The sequence below is a fragment of the Echiichthys vipera genome, assembly GCF_963691815.1.
Source record: "Echiichthys vipera genome assembly, chromosome: 21".
Classification (NCBI taxonomy): domain Eukaryota; kingdom Metazoa; phylum Chordata; class Actinopteri; order Perciformes; family Trachinidae; genus Echiichthys; species Echiichthys vipera.
In genome coordinates, this window is record NC_139846.1 from 15,495,449 (window position 1) to 15,508,887 (window position 13,439).

General features: G+C 39.9%; 1 protein-coding gene across 1 annotated transcript in view; it reads left to right on the forward strand.

Annotated features, from left to right (window-relative positions):
- Positions 1 to 898: 898 nt before the first annotated feature.
- myripb (myosin VIIA and Rab interacting protein b) overlaps positions 899 to 13,439 on the forward strand; it is a gene marked incomplete at both ends in the record, with an annotated part of 98,202 nt that continues 85,661 nt past the window's right edge. The window contains one exon of the mRNA XM_083936351.1: positions 899 to 1,008. Coding sequence (XP_083792477.1) covers positions 899 to 1,008 — 110 coding nt within the window. The remainder of the gene's footprint in view (positions 1,009 to 13,439) is intronic.

Consider the following 13,439-nt stretch of genomic DNA (forward strand, 5'->3'; position numbering starts at 1 on the left):
TTTAGGCTGTCTTACATGTTTAAAGTTTGATATGTAACTCAGTTTGATGTAATATATGTAGTAGTGGGTCCCTGCTCCATCTCTTTTTCAGCTAAGGTGTCCTTGGCCTAGAAAAGGTTGAAGACCTCTGGCATTGAGTGATGTTGATTTATGGTTATTTTGGAGGCTGTTATTTATGGCACTATTAAATTATGTTGACATGCTTGAGGCTTATAAAAGAAAGACAGGTCAAAGGATCTACTTATTCAGTGAAATATCTGATCTCTAAATTACACGAGGTCCCCCGGTAATACTAGTCCCGTGCAAATAGGGATTTTGATGAGGTTCTGATCTATTTTTGTTTTGGGGAGGGCAGTATTTGTTTTCTTGGTTGACATAAAATTACGTATCACATGAGTAATGATCTAAAACATTAATGATATAAATCTATATTTTTTCTAGCGAATACGCTCTGGCTTGAATCCAATTTTCAGCTGCTCAGAAGACAGTTCAGGCTGTAGGCAAGCAACTACACTGTAGCACCTCAGTATATTTTTTCTCACAAGTCATAAAAGCAAATATTGCAGCAGTGTTTGCATGTTGAGATGTTTGTTGCTTTTTTTTGCATCTCTGTTTTAAAAGACTGAAAATTTGTACACCAGAAGTTGTACCAGAGACCATTGATGTTGTAATTCATTATGTCATAAATGACTGAATACCAGGTGTACAGGACCTCTTCCAGACGGTCTGGCCAGTAGTGTCAGGTATATTAGTGTTCCACAAAAACACATTTACAATTTCTCCCTGTCTTGTCTTCCTCCAGGGTTGTCTCAGCCTCGGCCCCCAGAGCAGCAGTGCCTGTGCCTCTCCTTGTCCTCCCCTCTTGGTCCAGCAGCTCAGCGTGGCGAGGCTTGGAACGATGGGCCGAAAGCTGGACCTGTCGGGCCTGACGGACGACGAGGCAGAGCACGTCTTGAAAGTGGTCCAGCGGGACATGAAGCTGAGAAAGAAGGAGGAGGAGAGGCTGAGGTGAGATGGGATTCCCCTGCCAGCACTTTTTTCTAGTATTTTTAGACATTAAAGGCGACACATAGCCAGGGTGATTTGAGAGGAGCTGATATGAAGGGATGACATTCGCCTTTGAGCAAAAATGACCAGATATAGTGTGCAGCTGGCTCAACTGACAAAGACACTTAATAGTGTAAATGTCTAGGAGTTCAAATCTCTTCTAAGGAAACCCCTGCTACTACCAAAACAAGTGAAAATGTGTAAAGAATGGATTAGATTGTGTTTATCTTCTCTAATATAAGCTGTCAGCGTCAGGCTAAGTAGCTGTAGGAAGGGTTTCTTCCAAAGACAAGTTGCATGTCATTACGTAGCTTACTACATTATGTTGTGGGTTCAAAAGTTGCTTTAAAAAATATCTGTTCAGGACTGGAACATTCACCCTGAAGGGGTGTTAGTATATCAGAGTTTAAAACTTTAAAAATTAGCTTTAACGTCAATCTATTAGCAGCATATCTGGTTATGTATGTAGCATAGACCGTATAAAATATGGATGTAGTCTCCAAAATATCAACTGCAGGTTTCTAAAGAGCCAAAATGAAGCTCCCAGTGGGCAAAGAGGTGGCGCTTCACCTCTTTGCTGAGTTAGGCCAAACGAAGCTACCGAAGGCTAGCAAGCTAGGCTATAAGCTAGTTAGACCACTTTGAAGAAGAGGAAAACTGAGGGTGTCACCCTGAAGATGGCGTTAGCAGCTGAAAACTGCTTCAAGACCCATTAAAAAATAGTCTACTATATACAAATTTTGAGGTACTACGTGTTATGTGAAGCAACAGTAACCAAGGGGTTGGGGCCTGATGAATGGTTAATTGCAGCTTTTAGGCAAACTCAGAAAATAACAGTAAATCTGCATTAAATACTTAACATAACTGTAATCATCTGTTGCTGAATAGGACAGCTTAATTACTGGTGATTCATTTCATCAATTTTAATTGGTTCGACTGACAAACAATCCTCAAGATCAGTGTTTATCTCGCTAGTCCTTCATGGTATCGAGTATTAAGGACAGCAATTATTATCCTTGATATGCTCATGTTCAAAGCTTCAGCAAAACACAGGAACACTTCCTTTCTGTCAAGAGTTTATTTATTCTATATACTGGTTTCCATTTATGATCCACAGTATTCATTTTATTTATCAGAGATTGTGCTCTACTTGCAGTCTGCTGTTGTGACAACCTATTGAAAAGTGGAAGCATGCTTTTTTAAGCAAGATATGTTTTCAGCTGCAGTTATTTCTTCTCATGATTGTTAGCTGTAGGGTTTATGAGTACACGCCCGGTCAGGGGTTTTAGGAAGAAGATGCTTGTCTTGTATTTTCTGCCTGTGGGCTGTCAGGTCTGTGGTGCTCAATCGGTCTGGGTCTCAAAGCTCTGCTCCGGTGTCACAGCTTCTTACTTAACATGCGACAAGTGCTGGCCCGTTCCTTCTCCTTGTCCTTCAACACCCCCCCTCCCTGTGACAGCCTGTTAGTCAGAGGGGATTCGGTTCGGTTGTGACAGGCCTCCATGGGGGTTTGGCCATAAAACGTGTGGTCGGATCAGTGTGTGTGTGTTTTGTGTTGTTTCAGCAGGACTACAGAAGATTTAGTTTTATAACTCCAGTGCAGATTCAATGTCGCAACAAAATCCAGAATATGCTTTTTGCTGCGTTCTAAGTGCGGTTGTACCGGTTGTACCCTATAATTTGTCAACACAAATATGCTCATCTGACTACCTACACGGTCCGAGCATCAGCTAGTTTCTTGTGGAGATATAATGTCTTTCTTCGGATTTGAACGGTGATCCTTGGTGGTTTTATGTTCTTGAGTGGATGCCACAAGTGATTGGGCTGCCTCACTCAGCGCACTAAACATCTTCGCTGTACTCTGAGGAGCGGAGCATAGCAAAGAAGCGTCACAAACCAGAAATCAGCCGTTGGTGTGCCCTGCTTGAAACTCTACTTATGTTCCCAGAATCAGTTTCAAAGCAAATATGGTATATTCCCAAATTACTGGGCTGTAAAATGCGCTCCCACCAAGCTGTCATGAATGATCAAAAAGAATTCATGCCTTTCAGGCTGTTATTATGGCTGTTTACTGGAAAAAGATGAGCAGCTTAATGTTGATGTAGTAGCAGGCAGACATTAATGAGGTAACAGTTTGTAATGTTGTGTTTATAGCCTTATTGAGTTATTAAAACTTGTAAAATATTTTAAAGGAAAGTTTCCAAAGTATATTAGCTTGTTGTTTCAGCAGCTAAAACTGCCTATGTTACACGATCACACAGCTGACATACAGATCTTTTTCCTGAAAACGAATCAATGTCTGGTCCCCCTCAGCATTGTCAAACTTCTCTGATCTCTTTTTGTAAATTAATTACATTGATGTGAAAAGTAGTAATCAGATCCTATACAGCTCAAGCTCAAGATGATCTGTGAAATAGTAATGCATCTCTGCCTCTCTTTGTCCACTCCTTATGGCATCTGCTAAATTCACTGCACCCAAATGACAACCAATCAGGGCGGAGGAGTCTCTGACACATCAATTCTGATTAAACTGCGAAACTAGGCAGTGCTGACCAAATATGAATCATGATTATGTTACTGCATTGCATATTTCTCGCATAAAGTGTCATTTTTCAGAAAACTATTTCAATGTACAGTTTAGCTGTAAAATGATAAAGTTTGTCCTGCTGGAAGCTGGTAGGCGGGGCTTGGGTTTGTCCACAAACTTTCTCATTTTACAGCTTATTGGTATACTAAAATATGTTTCAGGAACCACTGAAAAATGGGCAAGAAATAGGTAATACATTGACAAAATATTAGTTCATATTTGATCAGCATTGCCCAGATTTTTGGTTTGATCAGAGTTTTGAGCAGTCATTTACACTGGTACTCTGAGTGGTTAAATACTCCAATCCAAGCAAAAGGCTAATTGAGTGTTCCTAAAATCCAGAATGAATACAGTGTGCTTTTATAAATTAATATTTCCTATTTGTAGAGCAGTTTATGCATGTTCCATCTATGATATACTATATAAATTGACATTTTAATTTCACAGCATCCCAAGGGACTAAAGAGTTAAGTCGATGATATTAACTTGATCATAAGTACTGGTCAGTACCAAATACTCTTCCCCCATTTCATCCTAGGAAGGGTTTTGTTGGACTGTTGTCTTGAATGCTTGGAGGGTTACAGAAAGACAGAGAAAACCTATTTGCCTTTCATATGAAATGCAAAACATTTACAGTATATAGCAATATGAACGCTTGTGTACAGCAGATGGTGGTTGAGTGTTTCAGCAAATAACTCTCTCCCTGTGGGTTAATCGCTTCCATGCATGGCTGACATTTGTTTTTCTTCCTTGAATGAAGTCAGCCCTGCAGAGTTGTAAATTACCCTGTTGAAGGATTCATGGGATAGTTTATAAGCCTCAGCTGGCACTTTAAATGCCGCATTTTAATTTTCTCCCATGCTGAATAATAAGAAACGTTGAAACACTTAGCTGATATTACCTTCTGTCTCATAAATACGACACTGTAATAAATATGTAAATAAAGTGATGCAAACAGCTATTTGGCTAGTTAGGGGCAATCTATACAGTTTGTTTTAGTTCATCTAATGTTTTAATGTGGGCTAGTTAATGATGTCTGCACATTCATGCTTTCATCACTGTGTGATGGACATTTTATTGTTATGTTTTGTTTTATCATTATTACTTCAAACTGTACAAGTTAATATATCCTCTCATTAGAACATGACTCTATAAAAAATAAAATGCATATTTATGAGCAGTCTATTACAAAATTTCCAAATTCAAATTTGAGGCAATAAAGAGACAGCACAGTACCTGTCTGAACCTGCTCCTTTTTTGGAAATGAGTCCATTATCAGTGGCCATTAGTGATGAGATTTCTAATGTTGCTGTGCTGCAGTATTAATGGGCGTAAACGGTGTCTTCTTTGTCTTATTTGAGTTGATATCTAAATGCTACCCCTGAGTCTCTTAGTTTGACATTTTGATACATCTTCTCATTCTATGCTGAGGACACACTGCTGTACTGCTCTGCCAAAAGTAGTCTGGCTAAAATAAATGATTGGCTCGCTTTTAATTTAAATTGAAGATAAAGCTGATGTAGTTGATATATTTCATTTAATATTGTAGGTCCTACCGCAAAAGCATGAGAAAGGAATGCAGCATGGTTCAATTAAAAAGGAACAATGAGAATAAACAATTGATTCTTGACTATAGATTTTCTCACATTAAAGATGCCCCTACACTGGTGTTTTCACATTTATGTTGTCAGATTACACATCTCAGGACTGTGTAGGTGTGTACACACTGTGCTTCATTGATGTCTCCCTGATTTTCGATCGCTCACCTTTTAGGGCGGGATTCCTTCAACCAGTAGGAAAAAGCTAAGCTAAAAAATAAATGATGATTGACAATCATCACTTTAGGATTTTCTCAGACACTTGAATAAAACAGAGCCATCTGGAATGCTATTAGTAACACATATGCTTTTCCTACAACTAAAACATACATATGCATTGAACTAGACCTATAATACACAGACTTCAGTGACCTCATGTACAGTGAATCCTATCATTTTACCATATTAAGTTTGTGACTTCCAGTAGCACCATGGTTTTTAAGAAGGGGTTGTCATTTTTATAGTATGGTTAGTGGTGATAACATGCCAATAAATATAGCAATGCACTAAGAAAAAAGAAGACCACTAGAAAGCAAATAGGTAATTAAGCAATGTGTATTTATAGATTTCAAAGTCTGCCATCAGCACTGTATAGTTTTTATTCACACTCGCCTTAAACCTTGAATAGTTAATACTTTTTTATCTATTCAGTTCATTAGCTTCTACAGACTGAAATGTTAGCTTCCTCAGTTCTCTTTTGTTATATTCTTTGTTTTGATATTTCCTGCCAGTGGCTTTAACTGTGACTGTGAGTGTAACCTTTTTTGGAACAGCGCTATGAAAATAAATCTTTAGTAACTTCCGTATATATGCACCCTGGTTGCTCAAGAGTGAGAGTGTGATTCTGCCAATTAGAGAGGGTGAACAGCTCAACCTCTGGCCTCCGCCGTCTTGGTGGCCATACAGCTGAAGAGGCTCATTATAGAGCAGCGGGAGTCTTGGGGGACGCACAGACGCATACCTACTTAACAAACAGCGCAAGCACTCCCAAGGGAGTCAGACTGGGAAATGATTATAGATAGAAATAGCTATCCACCATTGCCTCTGTGTGAGTGGTGAAAAGATGGCTGGAGCTCCAGCTATTGGTGTCTCTTATGGGTAATTTGCTCTGTGTTAGGAAGGATCCACTTTACACATGTGTCTGGCAAGTCCTTGTATGGAGGGATCAATTACTGTACCTGTAATGCTTACTTCAAAACTCATTTCAATAGCAGCTTTGACAAGTATATCTTTCCTGTACAGTGCTGTGTAGATAGCTCTCAATTATATGAGAGGTTGTGGACCGATTCACTCCAGTCATTCTCTCTCCATCGTAATCTTTCTCTCTTTGTGCTGAGAAATCCCTGGTTCAAAAATGTAGCCCTTTATTAGAGGGTGATTTTTGCATCAGCAGATTTAATTAGTCCGTAAAATAGTGACTTTGTAATTAAACTGTGATCTTGTGTTCAGACAAGTGACTCTGAGCGGTAACTAAAGATATTTTTATCTTCTTAATGTTCGACTAATGAAACCATCCGTAGCAGTTTTATTGTATTGTATAATACTTGAATCTGTATACTTCTGTTTAATATGCCTCATGCATTTAAAGGCTCAAGTTTCTTTCTTTCTTTCCCTTTCTTTATGCCAGCTGTTGTTTCATTTTAGCTGCTGTGAATGTGACAGGCAGGCAGGTACAGGGAGCAGGAGTCACACAGGGAGGTCAGGATCTTTTTGAGAGAAGGTGGCAGACGATGCCACACTGTCAGGGCAGGAACTGACCTCTATTTCCTCCTGTGTTTATCCTCTTGGCTCTGTCTAGAGATGACACACATAGTGACACACACTCAGCTATCCATATAGAAAGTGGACAACTTAAAAAAAGTAGTGTAATATTTTGGCCAAGATATAAGCCAGTCATGGGTTCTCTTTGGCCCAAATAGCTCTGTGTACATGACAATCAATAAATTGGTGTAATTGGATTTCAGAGCACAAGCAGTCAGAGGATATTGCCCTCCTTAGCAGGACAGTCCCTTTGGGCTGTAGTGCCCTGTCCTCTATTAAAGCGTTGCTAAATGGGGACATAGCTACCTTCTGACATCGACTTTCAGGCCTAAGGTCATGTCCTTTTTATAGCGTCAGTACAGATTTGTAAAACGTCCTTTCTCCAAATATAGCAAGTAGACAACTGTAGAATCATCTATGTATTAGCTTGTGTATTTGTTTGATGATGTTTTTTCTTTGAATATTCAGGTTTATGCTCATTTTCAGGTTTATAGTGCTTTCATGTATATAGTATGGCTGTGACATCACAACTGTACAGAAGTCTTGATGGCTCGCTTAAAGGCACAGTTTCTGAACAGGGGCTTTGTACATTTCTCTGTGGATTGAGTGTTTTGATACTTCACAGTATTTATATAGCACCTCCACCTGCTTAATAATAAAAAAAGACATGGTATCTCACTTTTAACATTTTGGGACCTTTAATGAAACAGGTTTCCCAGACTTGTGAACTATTGACCTGAAACTTGAACTTTAGAAATCCTTAAATCATGTAACTAGTCCAGCAGCACAGCTTTGTGGGTGGTTGAATAGCTCCATTGTGTTCAGCAGACATGTGTTATTCCTTTCTTTTCTAAGGTGTTTATTCTGTGCTATAATCCACTGTTGAGTCCTATGTTAGCATGTGATGTTCTTTCACATGTGCAACTGCATACACACAGAATAGTCTTAACAATAAAAACAGCTTTATGTGGCTAATCGCCTCACCTCCCTCCAACTTTAACATTAATTTATTTTTATGTAGCAGCCAAGAAAAGCAGGTCTGGAGAGAGTTCATTTCAGTCTGCCTGTTGTCGTGGTAGTTGTGTTGTCTTGGCTGCGGTTCTCTTTTGGTGGTGATAAGCTGTATTACGTTATTGGTGCGGGTTATTTGTCTGAGTCATGTATACGTGGATTGTTTTTGTTGTGGAAGTGTGTGTGTTGCGTGTACGTACTGATCTTGCCAAGTGTGTATGTGTGTTTGTGCACAAATGAGCAGGAAGGACAAATCCTTTTGACCTTTTTCTCTGCAGCCATATAGGCGGTGTATTACCTGTATCATTTTTTTGATTCATCACATTTTACGGTCTGCCAGGGGAACATTATGATTGATACAGTGCCCATTTAAGCTCACAGTGATGGCCAGGAACTGTTTTTACTAGTGCCTATGTCTGTACATCACTATAATATTTGTTTATGTCATCTCAGCTGATCATGTATGCATGAAGTTTTAACAATGCCATCCTCTCTTACGAGACAGTGTTCTGGTGGACAGGAAGGTGAGCAGGTTTATAAAGGTCAAATTGTGAATATCTTGTGATAAAAAATATTTATTTCAAATTGTTATATATTATGGTAAATAAAAAAAATGACTCTGACAAATGACAAAACAAGCACCCCCCTCACTATTCCCCACGCTGTTTTGCGAGGAGAGTGAGTTTCTGATCAGTTTGCTTGTGCTTTAATTTGCTTTCATGTGTTCGGGACTGTTGAGGTGATCTGTACAGCTGCCGCAGACTTGTGATTTCTAATTAGTATTTAATTTAGCCCTTAGTAGATGATATTCAGTATAATTAAACCTAATTAGCAGACAGAAATATAGCCCCCCCTGACCATGGCAATTATACTTGGCCCATGCTTATGCATACTGTGTTCAGTCTTCAGTCACACAGCAGCACAGAAGTCATCTACTCTCTAAAAATTTGAAAGGTAGTATCTGTATATATTAAAATCGGACATATCATCCGCTTTACCAGGTTCATACTTGTATTTTGGGTTTCTACTAGAACATGTTTACTTGCTTTAATGTAAAAAATTGTTTTTCTCATAGCTGTATTCACCCTCTGACTATAGTCAATCTGTCAGTCTGTTTGAGCACCTGTCTCTGCACCGCCATTGCAACCAGGGAATGACTGTAACGGCACTGTAGCAGCACTTTCAACTTACTGTATATATAAATATGTGTTTATATATATATGTATAGTAGTAGAGTGTTTTGATACTTTCACAGTATTTATGTAGCACCTCAACCTGCTTTGTATAATATATAATAATAAAAGACACAGTAAGTCGCTTACAATATGGGACCTTTTTAAAATATCTTTCATGTATGATATCTGTATTGTTATTTAACTAATTATATAAAAGTACTAAACGACTTAGAAATCTTTTTATTTTCCACTATATCGTGAACACAATCAAATTCAAGATACATTTGAACCTAAACCAGGCTTCATAATATATGTATGTTTCAAAGCAAATCTAACTAATTTGAATAGCTTTCTTTGCCGGGCGTATGAATGGAGTCTTGAGAAAGAGTCCGTACGGCTGCACCAGGCTTGCCGCTCTCCATGTGGATAATCTGTCGAGCAATACTGTTGTACTTAAAAGAAGTTTGGTGCATAAAATTCCTCAGGAGAAAAGTGTGCATCTCTGAGGACATCGGATTACGTTTGTGCCTGTGCACTTTCAGACTCTCCTGAGCAAAATGTCCTAAACAGACGGTGGTTTACGGCGTCTGATGGAGGAAGATTCTGATTTCCCCTGAGTGTGACAAATCAGCAGCTGGGAAGCGCCGCCGTCCTCTGGAGCTGCTGAGCCCACAGGATCGGCTGATGAGATAGTGAAAAATAATCCACCCCGGCTACTTGTGGCACAGCCGCTTTCATAGCTCACACACCGCTTTAGTGGTTCCGGCTGATAGAGAAGATGCGTTTCTCCTCATGCCCTTGCCTCCGTGACTGTGTATATTTGTGTGTATGTGTGTAACATTTTAGTCTTTGCTAACTGCCGGTCAAATGGAGGTGAGGGGATCACTGCTCAGCCTTGTCTTCCTCCAGATAAACGTGTTTTCCACCTAGATGGGAGTAATCTGCAGAAAGACTAAGACAGACTCAGAGTAATCGCCTGAGCTGTTACTTTGATATTTGTTCACGTCTGCAGTGATTACTTCTGCAGCTGGCCAAATGTCAACGGCTGTTTTGACTCAGAGGGAAATAGTTGGTTGCAACAGGAAGATGGTGTTATCTCACTCCCTGTCTCCAGAATCTATCTCGTTCTGTTTCTTCTTCTATTTTTTTCTTCCTACCTCTATAGATCCTCATTAGCAGTAACCATGTTGTGTTGAGATGGATGGAAGTGGTGGATGGGTTGTTCTCTCTTCAGAGGGAGTGAGTGATGCCTTGCCTAACAGCAGGGAGATGTTCCTTTGTCTAAATAATTGCACAATTTACACTTTTCTCACCCATGTCCGTCTTTTCATTCTATCGCAGCCAAAGACAAGAGACTCATTTACCTCTCCAAAGCCCAAGTCATTCATCCCATGGGCCTTATCTCCTGCATGACATTGAAGGGTTTGAACTTCTGCCAGCCGTGTTAATTACAAGAGCCTGTGCTGTCTGCAGGGGTGTCAGACACGGAGGCAGGGTTCAAGTGCTCGGACATAGTCGGTTACCCGCAGCTTCAGTGAGGGTCTGTCTTTTTGGGAGTTGAAAATGAGGAAAAGTCAAGGATTCTGTGTGGGATTACAGTGTGTCTGAGAGGTGAGGAGGAAGGCGGTACACTCAGGTGCAGTCTGGCTCATTACAGAAAACGAATCCCCTTCTTCCTTTTGTGTAACTGCTGCACCGTATAATGGTAAACCCTCTATGTGTTCAGGTAATGTTCTGTCTCCGTTTGAGTTGTGTTAGTCTGCCTCCGGTGTGGGTTTCCTGGAATCATAAGCTCCAAGCATTGCAATAAGTTGTCTGACACTGAATGGTAATGCTGAAGAGGAGAAAATAAATGACTTTACATATAGCTGCATCATGGGTTTTTGATCAGCAAAAAAGCCTGTGAAAAAGTTTCTTATATATTCCTCTCATGTTTTCATTTACTTTTTCTTCAAAGATGGAGTGAAGAATCTTTACGTACGCAATATATAGGATACATAGGTACAATGTCAATTAAAGCTATAATGCAATAAGCTTCATATCTGGGTACTGTATGTCTCTTGTAGAAAAAATGATTACTTGATCAACTGAAACTATAATAATAATAATCAGTTAATGATTTTCATCATTTTTCAAGGCAAATGCCAAACACCAACTGCTTCCAGCTTTTCAAAATGCGAGAATTTACTCCTTTTTTTCACATACCATTGTCAATTGTAAATATGTCATGTCACCATTGAGCACAATTGTTTAAACATATATATATACTAATTTGGGCTAGTACAACAACATGCTTGTTTGCAGCAGAGAGGGAATCTGTTTACCTACATCATTCTGCACACATGCCGGGACACACATACGCACACAAAATTAAATTAGTGCTGAGCTTTCCCTGCAGTCCTGTGCTCCATCCACCCAATTAGATGGGGATCTCCCTCTGCTCCAACATCTTTGACCCCAAACCTCAAGAGCACTAATTTATGAGATGGATCTAATCAGATAAACCTGCATATGTGTAGAAAGAGAGACTCACTCTAAGGGCTGCAGCTATCGAATCGTTTTGTAATCGATTATTCTAAAGATTATTCCATCGATTAACCGAGAACCTCGGATAAAAAAAATAATATTTTATATATTATTATTATTATTTTATATATATTATATTATATATTTTTTTTATTATTTTGAAAAAGTTATGTCTGGGGTAGGCCTATTTGGTGTGGTGATCTAACAGGGGTGTGTTTTTGTGTTTGATTGTGCATGTGTGTGTTGAAGGCAATACACTCGCAATTTATCATTAATAAATTCAAAGCCATGCATAAAATTCTCCTTGACGCATGTGTTTACTCAAGCAGGTTTCAAAGACAAATAGATTTATTATCAGGAAGAGCGACTCCCTCACTTCCTGTTTACCGTAACAACAAGCAACGTACAAAACGGGACTGATACATTTACTCACACAAAAGTATAAAGACTGATCGGGTAGGTGACGTTATGTTTAACGTTCATGAAAAACTAAACCTAGAGTTACGCATCACTACAACAACCGCCTTCCTTAAACCGGAACAGCGGCGCTCTGTGAAGTGGTGTTAACAACGGGCTGCTTTGGGCTCAGACGCTGAAACACCTATGACGTGCTGTTGTGGTATAACAGTTCTAGTTAACAGTGGACACATTGCACCTTTATGGCTTCTTTTTTAAGTGTGAAATGGTCCTCTGCCTTTTTCCGGATGTAGTGGTGTGCAGCCACAAAAACGGTCTGTGTGGAACGATGATCCCTACGCTGAACAGGCAATATAACGCGCACAACGCATTTTTGTAATTGTTTCAGCACTACTCACTTGTAGAGGTTGACTAGCTGATTTGCAGGGACTGAGGTCGCGGCAGGCAGGTTTCGCCTCATGTGAAAGACCTCTCTAGTTTATGTTGGACAGTGATTGATTATTATTTTCTCCTCCACTGGATCTATATTGTGTTTGTGTGTTTGGGAGTTGGATCTTACTGACTCTTTTTGACAAAATTGGCAGAGCCGGATCAATATCTCCCTGAGGGCTTTTCCTCTATTCCATCGGTCAGCACAACACAGTGGACAACACACATGGCTGTCTCTCCTCTTCTGTTTTCACTTGTGAAAAACCAGAAACCATCTTTGGGAAAAATGTATTTGATATGTTCTTTGTTTAAGTTTGGCCCGTCCGCTAACATTGAGAGGGCAGGACTTATGACCTACTCTTCAGCCCACCCCCTGGGGGGGGGGGGGGGGGGGGGGGGGGGTTTAGCTGTCCAGCCGTCCATCTTTATAGACAGTCTATGTTCAAGAGAATCAGGTGCGGACATAGTCTGGAGTTTCTCTTTCACACATGCAGCACACAGCAGGAGATTCTCCATGTCAGAAGCATTCTTATCTACTGGAAATGCTTTGTTTGGTTTCGACAAGAGCTGGTGCCTGGTCGGAGCGTGCAGGATGGAGGACAAGTTCATAATCAGGTCATAAACAACCGAGTCTCTTTCCATTCCTTGAATTTGTCTGATGATTTTGGCTCTGGTCCTTACTGACACAAGTTCCAAAATCTTGCCGTCTCCCAAAGAGACATTTTCATTGCCATCTTTCTGTAAATTCTTCTCTGTTTTGTCTTCCGGTTTCGTCCAGCAGCGTGATAGAAGTGTCATCAACGATCCCACTCGCTCTGTGCAAATAATGAGCGACTCTATTCACACATGGGCTCACTCGGTGATTAAACCTTCTTTGTACTAGAGACC